Source organism: Anguilla anguilla, chromosome 13, assembly GCF_013347855.1.
Source record: "Anguilla anguilla isolate fAngAng1 chromosome 13, fAngAng1.pri, whole genome shotgun sequence".
Classification (NCBI taxonomy): domain Eukaryota; kingdom Metazoa; phylum Chordata; class Actinopteri; order Anguilliformes; family Anguillidae; genus Anguilla; species Anguilla anguilla.
Window position 1 is genome coordinate 22,992,052 of NC_049213.1, and position 23,183 is coordinate 23,015,234.

The 23,183-nt window shown below is 44.0% G+C and overlaps 1 protein-coding gene across 1 annotated transcript; it reads right to left on the reverse strand.

The window, feature by feature from the left end:
* Nucleotides 1-1,706: 1,706 nt before the first annotated feature.
* On the reverse strand, nt 1,707-18,781 carry ecm2 (extracellular matrix protein 2, female organ and adipocyte specific). The gene is given in 11 exon segments (XM_035388582.1): nt 1,707-1,986; nt 2,625-2,951; nt 4,435-4,574; nt 5,438-5,595; nt 6,054-6,189; nt 7,555-7,670; nt 8,312-8,588; nt 8,790-9,211; nt 11,496-11,684; nt 15,437-15,730; nt 18,201-18,781. Coding segments are annotated over 10 exon segments (2,298 nt in total). The 5' UTR covers nt 15,690-15,730; nt 18,201-18,781.
* Between the last annotated feature and the right edge of the window lie 4,402 nt (nt 18,782-23,183).

Here is a 23,183-nt window from a genome sequence, read left to right on the forward strand (position 1 = left end):
AGATATATCGCAAAAATGTGTCTGCGCTTCAGAAAAGGAAAGTGTCTGAGAAGACAAGGCTGAAATTTTACTTAAGTTTTCATACCTCCTTAAATATGAAGTCACATGACTGATCTAGAAGCAGCCCCTTGTGTGGAAACCATCTATCATGCAGTGGTGGTGGAGTGTGAAGCAGGAGCTGTGCTCTTTTAATATGATCTCTGAGGCTGTTTATGGTGATGGACCTTTGCATTCTGCCCATACTGGAATATAATTTTGAGATATCTGTGGAAAATATAATGACCTGTCAAATATTTGCTTGGAAGTCTCACCATGCAACAGTGATACATGTTGTTACATACTGTAATGGTCTGAAACGTCTGCAACATTACAGAATTTGTTCACAGCAATGACATGGTCCTGTGGTCATATTTTCCAATGGCTGATCTGCTAGTGATGTGATGATAGATTTATTCTGTTCTATATTCTGCCAGTGACCATACAGTATGGTCCAGTTACTCTTTCGGAGTATCACAGTACAAGTACCACAGTTTCATGTTGGCTTGTTTTAATTCTTTTTTATTTGGTTGTTTAGTTCAGAATTTGACATCAGTACTGTTTGAATAATTAAACTATGGTAGCTATCCCGTACATTTGTTTGTTTTTAAAATACATATGTGACATTGCAGTACAAAAGGGTTATCCCCACTCGTAATATGTGGCAGCAAAATATGCATAGTAAAGAAATACAGACATCAACAACACATAGTTTAACAAGTGTCAGTTGTAACAAAAATAACATTTGTGAAAATACAAATATTGATGATTGTAGCATATTTGCACTTGCATCTACATTTGCACTTGCATTTGAATTTAGGTTGATTCACAATGGGTATGGCTTGGAGGCAGAGTCATTTGAAATAGGTAATTATTACCCAGAAAACTTGCTGTGAATGCTGTCCCATCTTCTTCACTACTACCATTAATATGTCAAAACAAGCTCAATACCACTCTCATTTTTAATACCAATAAGTAATACCAGTTAGGCCACGGAAAGTTACATTTCCTTGGTTTGTCTGTTGACGTTGTGCTGTTAAGTACTGCGATAACCTATGCAAAGGTACTTTAATCTACGTATCAGTTGCACATTTAACTAGTGACCAAAATCAGTACTGTTTAAACCCAAATTTCAGTAGTGTTCTGTAAACAAACAAACAAGACCCTTCTCCATTTCTCTCCTAACAAAGTGGCCCCATCTTTTCCCTGTAGGGAATCATCTGAATATGTGTCGTGTAATAAAAGCAACTGTGGGCATGTTACTCGCTCTAGGAAGAAATCCAGATTCCTGGTTCATGTTCTCTGTGCTTCTGATTAAAAATGTGAACAGTATAAGCTAATATATGACCAACAATGTTTGAAGAATGAGAATGTATTAGGAGATGTATTTCAAATAAATGGCTCTCCATAGTGCAAAAATAGGGAAAAATTCTCTTACTACAAGATTTATCTCTCAGATTATTAAATACATAACTACGAAGTGTCATAATGGAGAAAATTTTGTCAAAGGTTCATATGCAAATTAATTTATGTCCTTTTATATAAAGGTTTTGATGAAGAAAAATGGGAGCCATAGAAGTCTGTCATAATCAGAGGGAGTTAATACACAAATTAATCTTATAAAATAGTCTGGTACATTCTTATTTTATAGCCAACTCAACATGAGAAAATCAGAATGGCTTTGTTCTGGTTTTTTTGGATGTAGTGGTCGCCTGCTTAGGGAGAACAGGCTTATTTTTGTTTTCATCGGCCTGCGGTAAGAACAGAGCGAAATAAAGGCGCTAATTGGTCTTCTGAGGTTTCAAAACGATGCTCAAGTAAGAGTGTATGCAGGAGAAGGCGGTGGGTGAAATTTTCCTGGTGTCGATGACGTTGTTCTCCAGACGCAGTGTCATAAGGCTCGAGTCTTCTTCACTCGAAGGGTCGCAGAACGCATCTTCTGCAATGCTCCTGGAAGAAGGAAATACATGGCCAGGCTGATCAGCTTTCTTCGTTTTAGCTGCATAACTCATCCAGAGTTTTAAAAATATCACAAAATGAGAAGCATTTTTTTTTTCAAGTTAAAAGTATGTTGAAAGACTTTTTGTTTGAAAAGTATAGCAGGTGTAAATCTGTGTTGTCATTAGTAACACTGCATTTATTGGCTTAAGGATGCAGTTGTTTTTTAATGTACTTAGCAGGCATCCTTACCTATGGTAACTGATGTTCCTTACATTTGAATGTACTTTCCATTTTTTTAGCAATTGGATGCTTACTCAAGTATCTAACCCTAACCCTAAAACCAACCCTAATTTACTGAAATAATTCAGCTTGAGTACCTACAAATGGTACAGTACAAGTATTGTCCCCCATCTGCTCATTTAATCCTCAGCCTTTTGGGTACAATCTGTGCTCCTGAACTACCAAGTCACCTTGTTGTGATTCAGTAACACTGAGTGAATAAAGCCAAGTCATCGCTCCTTCAACAAAAAAAAAAAAAAAGAATTCTTTTTTTTTTTTTGTTGTTGCTGAGAGCAGGTGTTGTGTAGGCAATGGTCCATAGCAGTGAGGCAAGCCGTGAGGTTTTTCTGGGTGAAGCTGAGACTCACCCTATGTTGTTGTCATTGAGCCTGAGGAATCTCAGAGACTTCATCTCTCTGATGGAGAGCGGCACGGTGGTGAGCTGGTTGTGGTCTAGAAACAGCTCTGACAAGGAGCGGAAGGACCCAAAAAAGGACACCGGGTCCACCCCTTCGCTGTCCAGCTTGTTGAAGGAGAGGTACAGGTACTCGATGCCAGGATCCATGTGGGCAAACACGTAGCCTGGAATCCTCTCTATTTGGTTGCCAACAAGAACCAGGTGGACCAGGGATCTTGGCAGGAACGATGGAACGTGGTAAAGCTTGTTGTGTGAGAGGTCTATGGACTCCAGGTGCCTTGTAGAAACCAGAACCAGGACATCAGACTTAATGCAGTTTTGATTAAAAGCAGAGCTGAAGATTGTTCATGCAGGCTCAGTTCATCCCTGTGATTAAATGTATGATTTCTGAACAAAACATGACTGATTCTTTAAAGCCTCGTCTATGTGAAATGTGTGAAGTAAGACATAATATAACCAGTGTATTGAGGTGTGCCGTGGAAATTACTTTTTATAAAGCTGAACTTCATATGCAAAAGTTGAGCAGCGAAGAAAGAAAAGCTGCATCCGCATTAGTTTGGTTGGATCGCGGTCCAAGTCGACTTGTTTTTCATGTATGGGGTATTTAGAATCATCCCTTGACATATGGTCCCAAGGCATGGTGTGTTCACAATTTAACCTCATTAAATCATAGCTGACATCATACAGAAGGAAACCAGACTCCAGCTCTCTCAGTCTGTTTGGAGGTTTTTGAGAGATCAAAGGCAGCCTATGGACCTAGTACTTGTGAAGAGCAGTCTGTGTTGGTTGTTTACTTTATGCCAGTGGTGTAATAGCACATTCAGGCTTAAGCCAAGACTTGATTTGAATTATAGAGCAGGGCATAGGCTATGCCAGAATCCTTTATTTACTACTACTCTAATTAGGCATTTTTTTTTGCTACATCTTTTACAAATAAAAGAAGGGCTTTTATAATTTGTGAAAGACTTGCACTAAAACCAGTATCCATATGTGAATGTGTTTACTGTCCACCAGTATCCATATGTGAATGTGTTTACTGTCCACCAGTATACATATGTGAATAGGTTTATTATGCATGTGTGAATTAGTTTACTGTGCACCAGTACACGTGTGTGAATAGATTTGCTATACATCACTATCGGTGTGTGAATAGGTTTATTAAGCACCAGTTTTCATGTGAATAAGCTAACTTGGTTCCAGTATTCAAGTGGACAAGTTAACGGTGCACCAGTATTGAAGTTAATAAATCATCAGTATATCAGTGAATGAGGTGAAATCTCAGGGGCCTCCTGGCAAGAACCGTGTCCTGCTTATTCCTGTCAGCTGTCTGTTTTGATCCTCTGAATACTTTGTTTTACACCATTACTCAATGTTATATTCTATATTACTTTATAGTAAGTATACTAAGAGTAAATAACCCTAATTGTTTTTTTTTACCATTTAAAATAATGCCTAAATCATTTTGCTGTTACAAATGGTGTTTTTTTTAAGAATCCCAGAAGGCAATATCCTCATAAGTGTTGCGCTCTTAAGAACATGGATAGTTATTGACAGCACTTAAATAGTATATTACCTCCTAAGAACGTGGATAGCTAATGACAGCACTAAAATCATACACCACCTCAAAGAAACGCTGATAGCTAATGACAGCGCTTATGTAGTATACTACCTCCTAAGAACCTGAAGAGCTAATTACAGCACTTAACTGTACATAGTGCACTACCTCTTAAGAACATGGACAGCTAAATGACAACACTTACTTGTGATTGATCCAGGCCAAAGGAGCAATCCTAGTCTCATCTAGCCGATTGTGCCTTAGGACAACAATATTCAGGTTTCTTGAGTGATTGAAGACAGTTTCTGATATTTCTTCAATGACATTGTTTTCAAGATGGAGTTCCTGAAAAGCAGCAAGAATAATGCTTGACATGTATTCATTTCTATAGTATGCAATCACTGCCCATATTACACTTCATAAGAGTATCACTGCCATTGGCAGTACACATAAAAGTATGTTGTAGTCTAATAACCTGCTAAAGTATCTGTTTGTGTGGTGAGCTGGAGTGATCTGGATAACCGTAATTGTTGTTTTGACTTAAATGTTTTCCCAGAGGTGAAATCCTGATGACTTAAAATACTAGATCGCAAGTAAATGCTTATTTACCATTTACAATGCATATAATGTATGATATGAAAACTGATATGTAACAGAAGTAGGTTTTTTTGGCTTATGAAGAGTGGTGTTATTTATCACCTTGATTACAGCCAAAAAACATAAATATTAAAATACCTGCATCCCCCCCCCAATGGCAGTGTAAGTATATGTTCCATGGTTTCTGTTTTTCCTGTAACTGCAACTGAGACATTATTTCAGCTGTACAAACATTTTTTCTATGGAGTTCTGTGATGTTGAATGGCATGAAATTATTCACTGAACCTTAAATACTGAGATCTAAGTGCAGATTTAATTGAGATAGGCAATGGATTGGGAGGGCTTGTTAATGATTCCTCAACAAAATGATTTGGATGATGCACCCTGCCTCTGGAGGTCTGAATTGCGGTCCATTAAAAACAGATGCCTGTTTACCAGGCAGTGCTGATTTTATTCAGGCCCCGGCGGAGACTATGACAGGGTAAATGTGCATCAGCTGAATTCAGCGGTGCACATGAATTCTCCATATTCTGGTTGGCATTCCCATTGAGGACAAACAGTGCCGTGGCTGACTTTCGGGCGGTGCCAGTGGTGTCCTGGGCGACGCCCACCTGCAGAGATGCGGGGAGGCCCTGTGGAATGGTGCGGAAGTGGTTTCTGCCCAGTCGCAGGTAGGACAGCTGCGCGAGGGGCAGGAAGGCTGAGGGAGCCACGTTTCCCTCACTCAGCATATTCCCTTCCAACTCCAATGTGATGAGGTTCTTCAGATCTGTCAGGGATTACAGTGCGTGGAAAAGTTTTTTTTATTACCTGGTACAGTGGACTAGCACTGCTGTATGTTGCATTATGTTATTAAATATTGTTACTGGGGAGATTAGTTGTTTATAATGGACATTTTAGTTACTTGGCAGATGTTTTTAGTCAAAGCAGCCTGCAACAGGTTAGAATTTGTGCCGTTTTCAAAAACAAACATTATCTGTCTATGAAGTTGAGCGGTTTTTCAAAGGAAATTTAACATGAGGGCACATGGATGGGTAAAATGCAGACGGATACTTTGAGGAAAATGTAGACTTTCATTAGCCTGTTTTATTCAATTTCTGCAGTGTGCCTGCAATGTTAAACTACACCTCGCTGTTACCCTGACCTAAATTTCCACTAAGCAATCCAAGGTGACAGTGGTAAGGGAAAACTCCCTGAGTATTTATAAATGGTGTAGAGTTCCTGTACTTTGCATGCTGTTCTCATTAATGCCTCGAAGGTTGTTTTCATTGATCTTCAGCTCCTGTAAGCTGGGGGGCAGCTCTGAGGGAATGAACTCCAGAAGGTTTCCATCCATGTACAGGCGTGTCAGGAACTTCAGACCCTTTAAGGAGTACAAGGACAAAAAGAGACATTCATTTAGGGGTTAACAAGAAACATTCGTTGACAATCCTGAAGGCTTTTAGGGGACCTAAATATGAGTGAGCAAATACTGGATAAGCAGAGGGCATTGGCATGATGTCCTGTGTGTGTATCAGTTTCTCCTGTTATTTTGTTGGTCTATATTTCTCCTGTCAGACAGATGGTGTTGGTTTCTCCTGTGCTCTGAGACTGGGAGTGTCATGTAAACAGTCTCTCTCTCTTTCTCTGCTTCGTTTTTTGTAGACTGCTCAAGCTCTCCAGTGCAAAGAGCTCGTGCTCGTTTTTGTCCTCTACAACGAGTTATTTGGACCCAAGAATAATAAGGAAGAAAAGCATAATGTGTTCCTAGAATACCGCTGATGTTTTACACAAACGAGTGCCATGGAATTTGTTTTTCCTCTTTAAAAGAGTCCCGCAGGCTTCTGTCTGAGCAGGGTGGGAGAGGGGCTCGTTGTCAAGGCCTGAGTGCTCTGTTGTGAGCAACCTGTGAGTTCCATTGCACACAGCTCAGAAAAGCCAGACTCTGAAATGGGGTCCAAGCCATGAAAGAGAACGTTCGGTGGGATTTGTAAGCGGTGATGCCATGCGTAATCTACAGGGCTGTCAACATATGTGTGCTTGAAATACAAAGCAAAGTTTGAATTTGGCTTTTTTGAGGTAGATGTAATAATGCCAGGTTGGTTATAAAATAGTATTTCTTGTAGAAAAAAATGATAGTTTTGCAGATGTGTATATACTATTCAAGCATTTGCAGATGGATATATACTATTCACACATATGCAGATGGATATATATTATTCACACATTTGCAGATGGATATATACTATTCAAGCATTTGCTGATGGATATATACTAATCACACATTTGCAGATGGATATATACTATTCATGCATAATGATAAAATCATAAGGTTGCTGCCAGAGAAAGCATGGAAATTTCACATTTCATAAAAGAAAAAATGGCGGGTCAGTCAAGTAAATCCGAGATCTCCTAAAGCTACTGGCACCTGGTGATTCTTTTAAAATGCAGTAGACATGTTATTTTGAAATACGAAATAATTTCCACATGTAGTCCATTATTCAAATGATGCTCAATTTTGAAAAATGGAGCAAATGTTTCACACGTTAATTTTGGATTGCTTGTGGCCAGTTTAGAATCATCAGACATTGGAATGCATAGTTGGGGCTTTTGGAACCATGATTACACTACCTCTCTCCAATTGCAGTTTGAATTGCCATTGATTTATGCAAGAACTACTGTGTGTGTATCAAGGATAATCCCTATCCAATATGTTGTGGGGGAAAGGAAACGGACGTCGTTTCTTTACTTTGAACACTTGCGGGTGGATGCCGGATGAAGTGAGTTTGTTCTTGCTGAGGTTGATCCACTCCAAGTTGGGGAGGCCGTTGAAGGCCCCTTCTGGAACCGTGGTGATATCATTCCCTGTGGGCGGAAAATAAGCCACATGAGATCAGCTCTTCAAATCGTTAAAATGACTCTGCTTATTTATGAAAAGGCCACTTATCTGACCCACAGCTGTAATAACTAAAACCACTTTTTTTTTTTTGAACAAGGGGAAATAGTTTGGACGTTTTGGTCCCGACTTTGTATCTGGGTGCCATAACTTTTGAATCTTTAATCAAGATGAGTGCACAACTCCAGCTGGTGCTGTGTGACCTCTTCACATTTTAGTGTAGATGAACTGGAAACATCTTACCTATTTCCATCTTGTCTACTCCTACTTTTTTAAGCCTTGGGACCAGAAGTATCTGGACACCCTTTGGTCTGTTGCTGTTTTTCCAGATTTGGAAGCTGCAAGCCAGGCCTATTCACCCAATCAGTGCCCAACCTCACTAATGCTTTTCTGGCTGAATGGAAGCAAATCCCTGCAGCAATGCTCCAACATCTAGTATAAAGCCTTCCCAGAAGAGTGGAGGTTGTTATAGCAGCAATGGTTGGACCAACTTCATATTTATGCCCATACTTTTAAATTTATGGATGTCAGGTGTCCACATACTTTTGGCCATGTATTGTACCTGTGACCCAGGACTGGTAGGTGTGTGTAGTTTTGATGGCTACCTCACCTTCTAGGCTCAGAGCCTTGAGTTGGGGGATGGACAGCGGTGGGATGTTGGTGAAGTGGGCGTTCTTGCAGGTTACTGTGACGTCGGAGATGACGCAACCGGGGGGGAGGGAGGGGTTGAGGTGGTTGGGTTCCTCAACCCGAGGAGCAGGGAGGGGTGCGGCCTCCCCTGGGGAGGTGCGCCGCCGTGGCATTTCAAACACATCTCCTCTCAGCCAGATTTCCTCCTCTGACCCCACCTCATAATCTTCTCTCTCCTCCCACTCTCTCTCCAGTCCCTCCAACTCCCTCTCTCGTCCCTCCCACTCTCTCTCACCTCCTTCCCACTCTCTCTCTCCTCCTTCCCACCCTCTCTCACCTCCTTCCCACTCTCTCTCTCCTCCTTCCCACTCTCTCTCTCCTCCTTCCAACTCTCTCTCGCCTCCCTCCCACTCCCGCTCAATGTCCTCCCCCACTCCTTCCCAGTCCTCCTCCAGCACCCTCAGCAGCTGCCTCCTCTCCATCTCCAGCCTTCTCCTCCTGTCCTCCTCCAGCCTCCTCTCCTCCTCCATCCTCTGCTTCCTCGCCCTCTCCACCGCCGCCGCCTCTTCCTCGCGCCTCCGCTGCTCCTCGCGCCTCTTCTCCTCTTCCTCCTTCTCCATCTTCTCCTGCAGCGCCTCCTCCTCGCGCCTCCTCTCCTCAAAGAGCTCCTTCTGCTTCTTGGCCTGCAGCTTCTTCTGCCTCCTCTTCCTCCTGCGCTCGGCGTCCTGCTGGCGCGCACGCTCCTCTTCCTCCCGGTGGACCTGCTCTTCCCTCCTCAGCAGCTGGTCGATGTGCTCCTGGGTGTGTGGGACGGCCGGGGCCTGCTCGCTGGGGTCGTTGAGCTCTGAGAAATCGCCAGAGAGTTCAGGGGCATCAGGGACTGGGGAGACATGCACCATGATGGAGGGAGGGAGCGGGAGGAAGGCGTGTGAAAGGAGGAATGAGGGAGAGAGAAACAGCAGCACAGGGGTAGTATGGTGAGGCACACAGTAACATAACACACACACAGCACATAATATGTTGTGTGAAACAGCATATCATGTCTTTTCTTGTATGATTTATTAGTTTGTTAATAAATCATTTCATATAGACAGTTAATAGATGTTTCACAATAGCTGCTGTTCTCCAAATAATGTGTGCCAAACCAAGATGATTTGTAACAATACATTAGTTAAGTTTACTCTTAGAGATCCTCCATTGATCTATGTTGTTCTTTATATTGTAAAATATACAATATAAATGAATGTCCGTATGTATGTGTATTTTACATATGTAGTTATGTACATTTTGCATTTATAAATGTATGAATTTCTACATTTATACACACAATGTATATACAGATACATACATACATGTGTGTATACACACACATACACGCATATACTGTGTATATATATATACATATATATAATGTATGTATGTATATACTATATATATATATATATATATATATATATATATTTATATATATATATATATAAAAACCGGGGGTGAGGGGAGGAATGAAGACGTATATGCATGGTGGAAGCCCCTGCTGCTGAGAAAAATATTTTTATTTGAATAAGGAACGCAGTTATTTTTGGATTAGCATTGGTTATAGTTCTTCCTGTCTAGTAACATCCATTTTCCAATCAACTTAACCTCTTGGCAACCCCGTACTGTGTTGTTTATTTAAAAAGTGTTTTGTTGTTTTTTGTTTCCTCTTGGAAAGACTGAATGAAATCTGAGTCTGGGTCCTGATCCGGCACATTGTCGGAGCCGCGTTATATTGCTCGGTCTCTGTAGTGGTTTTGGCCTGAGGAGCACCTATAGGCTGTAGCGCGCACAACCCTTTCTAAGCTTGTGCTCTTCATGAAAAACCACACCAGGTCCAGACATGGAACTGGACTTGCATGCTTCAAGTCTTGCCAATTTCTAAGACGATTGTCTGAGAAACTAGACGCCCGGGTGTTTTTTCAAAAGCTCATCTGAGACATAGCCCGGAGCCATTTTGAGAGATCTGAAAGTTTGGAAAACCTGATTGTGGCTGGGCCGAAGCAGTCCCATTCCCTCATGCTGTTGCGAGCCTATGCATCATCCGCTATATCGTACTGTTTCTCTCAGAACAAGTATTGTGTGTGTGTGTGGTGTGTGTACGTGCCTGTGTGTGCACACACCAGTGAGCCTTACTTTCCCTCGATTGTTATTAGATGGGAAGGTGAACCCTGATTGCTCCATCATTGTGGTCAGTTGTGGTGAGCTCATTGCATAGAAACATTGTCTTTGTGTGCAGTTTTACTGTAAGTAAGCGCAGAAGCAAGAGCACTGTGTGGATTCACATGTCCTCCTCGTGCTGCAACCATTTTTGGGTCCTCACCTGCTGCTAAGTTTAGATGCACCTGTTTATGTTTTGCACAAGTTTAAGTTTTAGTTTTAAGAGCGTAAGGGCTTGAGTGAGCTCATTATGATTACACAATCCTTATTCATTTGCAAAACACCTGATTTGGTGTAGCTTCTTTTTTCAGAGCATTTAAAAATGTTTTGTGGTTCAGAATGTCCCATGCGAGGGGACATTTGCGCTGAATAGTGAAGTTGCGGTGAAGTGAGCCTTACTGTAAGCAGCCAGTCAATACTTATTCTGTTAAAAACTTTAAACTGAACTGAATCGCAGGGCTGCAAGCTGCCCCACGTCACGGTCAAGTCCGGAGCAACCTCCGCGAAAAACCACAGGAAAAAGCTGCGTCTTTCATTTTCTGAACATTTTCATTGGCTGCCCTGGATTATGGTCACATGCAAATTTTTGCCATTTGAAGGAGATGTTTCCGTGGTGAGATGCTGAGCGGCTGCGCCGATGTCCAGGCGACAGAGAAGCCTGGAGGACCTAAGGGCCTTCTGAGAGTTACCCGCTGCATTTCTGTGCATTTCCTGTGCCATTATCACAAGGCTGAACAGTACATCATCTCACCACGCATGGAAAATCCATCTCTCATCTCCTTAATGCACAACTTTCCCCATTAAAACACATAATCATAATAATAATAGTAATAATAGTAATAGTAATAATAATAATGATAATGCCTGAGTTTGATGTGTCATTGGGCACATGAGCAGTGGGTGGACAGACAGCATTTGGGGTGGGTGGGTGTGTCTATGGAGAGGTTTAGGGAGGGGGGCGGGGTAGATACCGGGGTCACTGCAGGCCGGGCAGCACTCTCCGGCTGGGATGGCGGTATGCTGGCAGCGCAGTCGTGGGCAGGTGACCTCGTCACAGGCCACCCGCCCTTCGGAGCACAGGCAGGTGAGGCAGGGCTTGGGGGACCAGACGGCCCTGTCAAACATGGTGATGCCCTGGTACAGACACTGCCCCTTCCTCCCTGAGGAGACACAGGGGACCAGACAGCCCTGTCAAACATGGTGATGCCCTGGTACAGACACTGCCCCTTCCTCCCTGAGGACACACAGGGGACCAGACAGCCCTGTCAGACATGGTGATGCCCTGGTACAGACACTGCCCCTTCCTCCCTGAGGAGACACAGGGGACCAGACGGCCCTGTCAAACATGGTGATGCCCTGGTACAGACACTGCCCCTTCCTCCCTGAGGAGACACAGGGGACCAGACGGCCCTGTCAAACATGGTGATGCCCTGGTACAGACACTGCCCCTTCCTCCCTGAGGACACACAGGGGACCAGACAGCCCTGTCAGACATGGTGATGCCCTGGTACAGACACTGCCCCTTCCTCCCTGAGGAGACACAGGGGACCAGACGGCCCTGTCAAACATGGTGATGCCCTGGTACAGACACTGCCCCTTCCTCCCTGAGGAGACACAGGGGACCAGACAGCCCTGTCAAACATGGTGATGCCCTGGTACAGACACTGCCCCTTCCTCCCTGAGGACACACAGGGGACCAGACAGCCCTGTCAGACATGGTGATGCCCTGGTACAGACACTGCCCCTTCCTCCCTGAGGACACACAGGGGGCCAGACAGCCCTGTCAGACATGGTGATGCCCTGGTCCACACACTGAGGACACACAGGGGGCCAGACAGCCCTGTTAGACATGGTGATGCCCTGGTCCACACACTGAGGACACACAGGGGGCCAGACAGCCCTGTTAGACATGGTGATGCCCTGGTCCACACACTGAGGACACACAGGGGGCCAGACAGCCCTGTTAGACATGGTGATGCCCTGGTCCACACACTGAGGACACACAGTGGGCCAACAGCCCTGTTAGACATGGTGATGCCCTGGTCCACACACTGAGGGGACCAGATCACTGGCACACTGTGTTCCTTATGTAGTAGTGAAGCGGCCAGTGAGCTGGCTTATCTATATTCTGTAACGTTTGTTCTAATTTTGTCAAGGGGACAAGTGAACTGGAATTTAATAGGAATTGTAAATAAAACCTCAGGCTCTAGCATTGTTCCCATAGTTGGCTAATGGGTGTTTCCAAGTATAGCTTTTATGTATATGACACATCATGATCATTTATTTTATTGGTGTGAGAAAACATCTCCATGCCAGTGGAATGATAGAATGACTGGAGGTATACAGACTTAGTTCACATACTGCTTATTATCCATTATATGGATATGAGGTCTATGGATGTGTTCATTTTTCTCTATGTTTGGTTATTTTCATGAGAACTTGTTTGCCAGGATACAGCTAGAATGTCATTTGGTGTTCGTCAATAGACGTTTTGTCGCAATTTCAGTCGCATGTAGTTATTTTCCCCCTTCGTGTGTCAGTGTCAAATTGCTGTATTTGAAAGTTGAGGTAAAAATTGTTGCCAATTTTAGCACTACATCATAATTATATGTCTGAAAGCACCAGCCATGTGTATTTACTGTGGGCAAGACACAAAGAAATTACTTGTGTCATTTTCGCTCTGCTCCCTCTCCCCTTGTTGTGGGTTTGTGAGGTTTTCTTCCCCCATGACAAAAGCCATCTGAAGGCAAGAATACAGGGCAGTGTTTGTTCTTTATCTGATGAAAGCCTGAAATCAAAGAACCTGCAAACAAGCGCAGAAACGGGGAAACTCTGGTTTCCCTGTCAGGAGAGACTGTCGGCCGTCTTCCCCTACAGACATCACGCTTTTTGGCATCTCTGGGTATTCTTCATCCCAGCTCTTCTGTCCAGGTCTCATCTTTTACAGATTGCTGGGATATTTGCTGGGATGTTTGGTTCAGGTTCTAATGCTCCATCTCTCACCAGGGGGTCTTTGGCAGGAGGCACGCAGAGGAGAAACAAGGGCTTTCTTTCCATTACAAAAGCACTGGCTATATTAGTTTCCTTTGCCTAATCCTGTGCTATTATGTAATCTCAAGGCTTAATGAAGGTCTGAAGGTTTCCTGGTTTAGTGATATCTCGCTCCATCGGTTTCAGTTCAGGCTGTGTCCCACACATGTTAGCAATCACTGTGAAACAGCGGAACCTAAGTCTGACATGCCTTGCTCGATTCTGCTTGAGTTCTTATTAAAATAACCTGGACCTGACCTTTGATTGCAATCTATTTTCATTGAGCATAGGATCTTTAAAAAAGCTTTGTGGTCCTGCTTTTTTTCAGAAATATGACAGATTTTTGTTAAATGACACTCCGTTACACTGTTTTGATCTTTTTTGATTAATTGAAGTGTGTGCTGTCAGAATTAATACCTCCACTGCAGTAGTAATCCAGGCAGCAAATTGTCGCCTAAAACTCAGCTTCTCATTGGACAGAGAGCTGCAGCCCTGCTTGTCTGCTGTCTGCCTGTGTGGTGACCGTAAGGCTGGAATGCGGTCCGCTCTGCCCCGATTGGTCAGCGCCCGTGGTCAGTTTAGCGGGTGTGGTCAGTGTGGTGAGGTAATCCAGCCCAGCCCTGAGGTCAGCGGGCTGGGACTGCGGCCCTTCTGAGAAACCGTCGCAGGCTGAGGGCCAGAGCGCAGAGGCTGCGGCCGTGGCCGTGTGCTCCTGCCGAGGGCGAACTGAGCGCGTGCGCTGTCGCTATGGAAAACCCTCCTCACCATGCAGCTCCCACCAGCACGGCTTTTCTGCTGAGTCTGCAGTAAACTGCACAAAGCCAAACTGGCATTCATTTACATTCTGAGCCTTTTTCCCTCGCTCTGGCATCAGAAAGAGCACAGGTCAGTTAATCGGTGGGCTTTTGCCTCTTAACTCTCCTTGTTAAGCATTGTTGGATGCACCAAAAATGCACCAAAATGATTAAGTATTTATTTTACCCCGTTTAGGGCTCATGTACATATGTTCGTAGTGCTGTACATGCATTTTGCTCTGAGCGCAGTTCATGTACTACACAAAGGGCAGGCGTCCGCTCTGTTTAGCCTTGCTCTGATGATCAAGCATAGAGTGCTGTTATTCACAGAGTGCTTTCTGGTTAGTCAGTGTGCACCAATGACATGCATTTGTCTGTGTGCCTATTACTACTACACAACAGCTGCACTACTGTAGATGCTCAGTGGATTCCATTGTAAGTGATTGTTTCCATGGCTGCCATCCTAATACTTACTAGACCTAAGGAAGAGAGCAGAGCTTTAATCTGAAGAAGAGAGAATGGATAAGCTGAAATAAGTCCAATCAAATCACTGTGCGCATCCCTCTCTATGTTTGGAGGCGACCCTGGTCTAAGAGAATCAGTTTCGTAAAAAAACCTGAACCTTCAGCCTCTCCTGAAAACATCTCTGAGAGCTTGCTGCTGCGCCTGGGGGTGAGGTCACTGCCTGAGCCCGCGTGCTGTGCGGCGCTGGACCGCGGCGCATTCTGGGTTCTGTGAAACGGACAGCTGTGAGGAGGGCAGTTTTTAAACGCAATTATAACGATAACCACCTATGAATGTGGCCTACTTTTATAACCTAGTTGGGTAATCAAGAATACCAGCGGTGGACATTGTTCTTAGTAAAACATCTTCAGTCAACAAACAAAAAATGAGTTTGAATTCTTGTTGCTTATGTTATTCTAACCAAAGTATTGTTTCAGTCATATGAGCCATCACCATCGTCAGCCATGCATATACACTTGAGTAGCGACAAAAAGAAAAGCTTTAAAACAACAATGGTGAAATAGGTTGATTACGTTATGAAAAGGGAACCCTCTGTAGTGTAGCTAAGTGTGGAGCGCACTGACCCGGTATGACGTTGTAGTTGGACTCCAGCTCGTTGACGTTCCTGTAAGACTCGATGAACACGGACACGCCGTCGTCGCCGTTGTCCACGGGAACGCTCCTCAGCCGGGCCAGCACGTCCGAATTCTGCCTCATGGACCTGTTCCTCCCTCTCTTCTGTCCTCCTCTTCTCCTCTTCCCCCTCTCTGCCTCCTGGGCGAGTCCGAGGCCCAGGTGGAGGAGCAGGGCTAGAGTAAGTATGACTCCTGCCTTCATTTCGGGGTGGGGGGGCGGTTTGCCTGGGGAGGTGCGGAGTGCTGCGGAGACGAGAGAGAAAGAGGATTTTTCCTCCCTGTTGAATCCTAGATATAGCTGTGTCTTAATATGCAGGTACTCCACACATTCCTCCTAATAACAAGTCTCAGACATTAAATAGCAAGGCACAATGCAGCCTGGGAGTCTCTCCCCTGATCCTAATCTCCCCCGGGCGGTGAGGAGCGCGATGGCTCACAGCAGCACTTTAGACACTCGCTTCTGGACGTGTCACCAAATGACCTTTTAATCAGGCTCACCTCTTTCAGGTGATTTTCTCTGTCGTAAAGTGTATGGGAGTGTATGGGTGGAAGGCCCCATCCAGAAAAAGAATGGAGCACCGTTCATTGTATGTTTCTTTTGAAGGTGGCCTTTTCTCTGCATTGTTCATGCACCGTGTACATGGCCTTTGTACAAACAGGCACCGTTCAGGCACAGACATTCTGCTGTCTTGCTACCGTGGGCTGCAGCCAAATCTAAATTATCATGCAAAGTAATGCACACGTGTCCACACACTGGCACCTATACATGCAAGCACACATGTAAGCGCATGCGCGCGCACACACACACACACACACACACACAAGCAGACACACTCACACACATCTGCTCATTGAGATCCTAATAAAATCTAATCAAACACACATACTGTAAAACACACAAAGTGTTTGCAGTGATTTGTTTCAGAAAATCTTTCTTTTCATAATTTTTGCTAACACATAATAAATAATGTTTTCATGACATTTGAAAATGTTGCTCATTGTATGGACAAATGGATAAATGACGAGCCAGGATTTTTCTGAATGGTTTGTGCTTCTCTACCCAAGACAAGAAATGGGGTCATTATAAAGGCAATTATAGTAACAACAGCAGCTCTTAATACAGCTAATCATGGACAGGCACAGTCACAGCCAGATTGTTACAGTCATTTGATGTTTCGTCTAACACTTGCACTGTTTATATATGTATTTTATTTTATTCCAGTCCAAGGCCATTAAACAGTTGTTGTCAGTCTTCTCTTCATCTTAAGGGGTTCCCTTCCATTGCTGCATGCATTTGATAAGTCCTCCAAACAACTTTATTTAAAAAAAAAAAAAAAAAAAAAAACATTTTGTAACCCCAATAGTAGATTGCTGTCATGAGCTGTACTGCCACTTACACAATGACGGCTAATACAAGATTCACATCCTGGAGGAACCAAATACAGGAGTAGAGAACAAAGATCAGCGTAACCAAGCAACCCCCCAAATGACTTCATTACATCGCTAATTACAGCCTTCGCCGGAGAAACTACTCAAGGTGGAATATTTCTGCAGGTTTTTTTTCCCCCAACAATTGCTTCCATGAACAGTCTCTCTGTGCTCCTTGCCAAGATAAGCATCCTACATGTGCCTGCCAAAAACCCGCGGAGGTTTATTGTCTTAACCGACAGTGACCAGAGCACCGCCGCACAAGGCAGCGGAGGCGGGTCAGTGTCTGTTTCCAAACTCACGGAGAGAGGGCGCGGGGTCTGAGGGAACGCGGGCGGGCTGTCGGCGGGAGACACGCGTAGCGACACGCAGCGTGCCACCCTGAAAAGCAGCGCAGCGCGCAGCGCCGTGCCAGTTTCCGTGAGCGACGCGGAGACGCGGCACTCTGGCGCGGCTATCTGATGGGCAGGGAGCGGAAGGGAAGTCCAAACACGCTCTGGTGGGCCGGTTCTCCCACTGTGTGCAAAACAAGCCCGGGCCCTGGGGGCTGGGGATCATGTGGTTAGCAATAAATCGGTTCAGGAATTGTTGCAGGGAAGAAAAAAAAGCCTTGCAGCCTGAGAGAGAGGGGGAAAATACAGAAAGGAAAGTATTATAATTGGTGTGGTCCTTAGGATGACAAGGCTCAAATGGGAAACGTCTGGAAAAAAAATACCAAGATTAGAACAGAAATATTCCTCCTGTCTGCTTTAATGGTTCTGCAGTCAGGGTAACTTTCTCCAGCACAGCCATTTTGCCTTTTTAAAATGGTTTTGTTGTGCAGAACAGAAAAATGTTTTACTGAGTATCCGTATTTCTCCCTCCCCTCGAGGACGAGCATACGTCTTATCAAAACAAAAGCTTTTCCAAACAAAGATTGTGATTTATGATCACAAACTACAAATGACATGGAACAACATCCTGTTTCTCTACTCCTCCAAAAGACAGGAAAAGCACAACTGCATGATAAAAAGCAGACAACGCATTTGTGGAGAATGTAGTTCTCTTTGTCCTGTCCTGACTTCTTTTTGTACGTCGAATACGCAGCACAACCACAGTATGATATTTGCAGATGGGAAACACTCCATGCAAAGTGGAACACGTGTGAAAGGATAATTACGTCCAGAAACATGACAGACCGACCCTCGTGCCACCGAAGCGCTCTCTTAAGCAAACGAAAGTTAACTCTTTTAGGCAGAGAGAAAGATGGAGCTGGAGACAGAGAGTAAAGGACAGCGTACGTTACCGGCGGGGTCGCAGACAGCGTGTAAAGCCAAATATTTCTGCTCTTTCCCGAGTTGTGTGGGAGAGCCAGCGGCTGGGGAGAGCGGCGTGCAGCCTGCTGGGCTGCTGGGCTGACAAATGCTTTACACAGATGAGCGCGCTAGCTGGGCTGAGCCGAAGCTGGCCTCTGGTGTCGGAGAGGACCGCAGCACCAGAGGAGGGCAGTTACAGGACGCTGTTGCGGGGAAGAGGAGTGATCTCCTCGGCCGTAATTACAAGGCGGCGCGCACTTTGGGCGCTGCGCGCTTCGGGCGCTGTGTCGATCGCGCTGGGGGGGGTCCCGCCGCGCGTGTCATCACCGGCGACTGGCGAGGGTGACGCGTGGGAGGCAGAGAGGGTGAGAACCCGGGACTGAAACACGCAGCGCGCCCGGGTCCTCTCTGCCCCTGGGCCGAGCCAGGGGGAGGACGAGCGGCCCCAAAGTCTCCCCGCTCCCCGGGTTTTGACGGTCTGCTGGTGACGCCCCGGCCCAGTCCAGCCCGGCTCCTGTTATCCGGCCCACTCTCTGGTTTCAGTGGGAGGATGCGGTGTGCTGTAAAACTCCCTGGTGTTCCAGAGCACCGTGGAGTGGGGAAAATGTAATTATTCCTGCATGTGCTTTGTGCGTGTGTGTGTTTGTGTGTGTGTGCGCGTGCATCCGTGTGCAAGTGCGTGTGTGTGTCTGTGTGTGTGTGCATGCATGTGCATGTGTGTCTGTGTTTGCATATGTGTGTGTGTTTGCGTGTGTCTGTGTGTGTGTAAGTGTGCACGTTGTGTTCATGTTGACATTTTGCTGAAATATTTACAGTTGTTTTGAAAGTGAACTGTCATCATAAAAGTGAAACCCTCAATGGAGACTGCATATTCCTATATCCATTAAGTGTACATCCAGATGTCTTTTTGGCACCGAACAGAATGTGTTTCTGCTCAAATTAGCCAAATAAAAAACTAAAACTGTTGCCATATCAACCTCTAAATGTTTACTGGAAACACATTGGGGGTGTACACCCTGTTTTACAATGTTCCCCGCAATTAGCTCAATACCAAATCTGTGTCATTAAAATTCCAGAAACAATAGTCTATCAAAATCTCATTGGCCAATGCCAAGTATTTGATTTTCATGTTTTAGGTCAGTACCATGTTTTCATCAAAATGTTCATTCTTAATAACCAATTACAAAATGCATAAATTACATCATATTTTTAAAAAAAATGTCAGACCTGGTTAGCATTAAGCTCGGACTGGTCTTTTGGGACCGTGCTTCCTGAACCCTTATAGAAGACTTACAGTGTATGGCATGGGCTGCCTGGCTGTCTCCTCCAATAACATCCGATGCCAAGAATGAATCTGTGAGTTCCATTTACTCTATATATGTCTCTTTCTTCTTACGGTATTCCATTCCGGAAAACTCTTTTTCCAAGCTGTCTTGAGCTGCCCCGTGATTTTGCCTTCATCTACTTCCTTAAACACAAAAATGTATATACAAAGCCATTTTGTTTTACTCGTCTAGTCTCAATTATGTATAGAATTACAGACAGACGGTTTCATCAAACATCTTCCCAAGAACAAAGAAGTATGCAGGTCTGTAGTTTTTGTGATGAAGGGGGTATATAACCTATATATAGCGACCTGTCCTGACTTTATCAGCATGTTTTATGCTGTTGGACCTATTTAAAGTGGTAATACCTTTTGGGGTTTTTAAATGAGATATTATCTGTGGCGTGGGACATTTTCTTCTTCGTCAGTGGAAGCTTGTGTACTTGTGAACAACTTGTGCACCTTGCCAGTTCCTCCTTATGACTTTACTCCACATGACCTACTGTCCAGTGCTGAAGTCCAGTGGTGCAGTCCAGGCCTTTAAGCCCTGCTGCTTTTACAGTGCACCTCTCTAGAACGATGTTCTGGAAGCATCTGGAAGATGGGCAGAAGTTGGGCGGGGTGCGTGCAGGCTGAAATAACATTGCTCTGTACTGTGTTTTGGTTATTTGTCTTTTCTCCTTTTGATAATGAATGCCAACGTTTTGAACTTTAGCGCAGAGAAAACACTGTTAACATTGCACTGTCCAGCCTCAGAATAGACTTTAAAAACTTCAAATTTTGAGTGGATTTTTTCCTTAGTGACAAATTCAACAGTTAAAGACAATCTGACTAAGACGGCCTGTTATGTTGGCAGAAATTTGACGCACTAACAGCTATATTCCTTTGCTGATGTTGTCCATTAAATAATAATATCTCTGAATTCAATACAAAATTAGTGTATTTTGTGGTTTAAATGTGAGTGTTGGTTCTTTTTTGTGGAATCATATCTTGTTTTGGTCTGTGATACGACTGTTGCCATGAGTGTGGCTAGGTATTCGCCATCGCACAACAGCGACTCCTCTGGTCAAACATGCGCTTGCAATCTGACCAGCAACTTTGTCCACATGGCAGTTCTCTGGCTCAGTAACAGCTGGTGGATTATGGAGTGAGAAAAAGAGGAAACATGCATGCTTACTGCTCTGTTTAGGGATGTCTGTTGGCCAGGAGGAATTATATATTGTGCCTCACTGTACACAATTCTGATATGTGTTAATTAAACTTTATTTTTGGTGTTTGCTTTGTCGTTTGGAGCATGCTTAATGCAACTGAAGGCACTTCAGAAGGACGTGTCCGTGCGCTGTGAGTTTGTGCTGGAGGGCAGGAAATCACACCAGGGCTTTACGGACAGTGGAGCGGGCCGAGGCAGATGCTCTTTAATTCAAAACAGAGCCTTACCCCGTCAGTGGAGAACAAAGGGTCACTTTCATTCCACCCAGTACACTTTATCACAGGCTTTTCACTTTCGCATGGTGCTCCATATATCACACCAGCCTTTTTGGATATTGCTTGCATCAGGGAAATTCCTTCCCCCCTGTTCTTTTTTGGCGTGGAATTGATTAAGCTTGTCTTGGGGAGCCGACTGTAAAGTCCTTGTCTGAACTGGGGTGTGCTTTGGTGTGGTTTTGTTCTGTTTCTGAGTTCCTAGAGGTCTTCTCTCAGATTCAGAGAACTGCAGGCAGTGACATTTGGCTCTCTAATGTTTGAGCATATTCGCAAGGCCTAGTAAAGTCACGTGTTGCCTTTGTGTCAAAGGCAGCCATAACTGAGATGTGTCTTCTTATTATTGTACAGTACCTACTACTATTTAGCATGCTCCCTTTCTGAGGTATATTATACAAAATATAGGATATCCAGGTTTACATGTAGTTTTACCAACAGATTTAAATTGCACTCTTTTAATCTATTGTCAATCCACTTTTAAGTCTATAGGCACTGGAAAGTTTTGGTTGAATTATTGCCTGCCACACACACACACACACACACTAATGCCGGTCATGTTTTATACTGACTTGTCTCTTCCTCTGTTTAAATTCTAAACATTGTCGCTGAGAAATGAGTCCCACAGGCTGTTTCCATTTTCAGGGACAGGAAATTATCTGTGGGTTAGCTATGCTAATGGACTTTGCAGACGAGGTGAAGCTCATTTCTGCTTGAACGCGAGGTCAAAAATAGGTCTGGTAGGAACTACGCTGATGTGCTGAGGTGGTCTGCAAACCACATTTGAGGATCGCACTCATAATTTATCTGGCTGTTATTTATTTAGGAGCATCCCAGTATTGCTTGTGACTTCCAGTGCTGATGTTCCAACCCTTATATATACTGCTGGGACCCCAGTAAGTTAGGGTAGTGATCCTACAGTAGCAGGAACCCCAGAGCTGTCAGGTACAGGCTCCGTTTAACTTGAGGTTTTGGCTCCATCTCGTTTCGTCAGCCTTGCCGAGAGACCGGGGTTTGCTGGGGAGATCTGTGCAATCCGGCCTCTCATACCGTCCTGCAAACACTAGCCACACCGACCCCGCTGCGTCTGTATTTTTCCACAGCCGCGGACTTCCAGTGAGGATCTTTAAGTAATTCCAGTCCGCCTGTTTTCAGAGACTCCTGCTCCGTGGTTGCCTGAGGTTCTTGAGTAATCCTTCTGCAGAAGATTGCTTGTGCAGTGTCATACTGTCCTAAACGGTTAGCAGTTTGAAGACCTATTAGTGGAATTTGCCAGTCAATGCCAGCATTATGGTCAGAATTAGGTTCTGTTCAATTTGATGCAGGAATGAAGGCCACTCTGGTCAGACTGGAGAAATATTCCTGTGATGAGCTAATACCCTGAAGTGTTTTCTGTTTTTTATTAAAGCGGAAATTTTTATTTCTTTATTTTGCTTTTTAGACGCTTTGATGTGGTTATTCGCACTACATGGTGGTTATAAACCCATGTATGGAGAACATGAAGAAAGAATCTTCACATTACTGTAAATTTATTAAGAAATTTATTGAGAAGTAAGTGATTGTGGACTGACTGAAAAGTTTCAGAAAAGGAAAAACTACTGCTTACAATGTTGAAATGATAAGCTTACTCTTGATGGAATGCCAGATCCAGTCTCCACCAATGCAGTATTTGTGACGGCAGTACTGGTGTCCATTTAACATTAAATAAAATGGAAATTTGTCAGTGATACGCTTCACAAATAGCACTAAAAATGCATGACACATAAAAACTACAAAATGTAAAATTACGTTTCAAAGACATTGGTTCACATACTTTTCTTCTTTATCCTGAATGTGAATATTTCAGAATGGAATAATTATTTTTTGAAACAGATTTTCTCTGTTAGGGAGGCCTGTATTTATGCCTGCACTCTGTGGTTTTTCCTTTGTGATCAAATTATCATTCCAAATCATTGAGTAGCTTTATTCTATTAATGGCTATTCCTGTTTCTTTTTGGAAGCAACTTCTTATTTAAAATAAAAACCAAAACGAACAAATTGCTGCAGCCAAGCATGGCATACCCTGGAGTCCATTACAGTTAACTACGTATGGTATCTGTAAGACATGATGGCTGAGGTTTTTAATCGTTTGTCACATAGGTGCATTTGCTATTCCCATAGATTGTGTAGA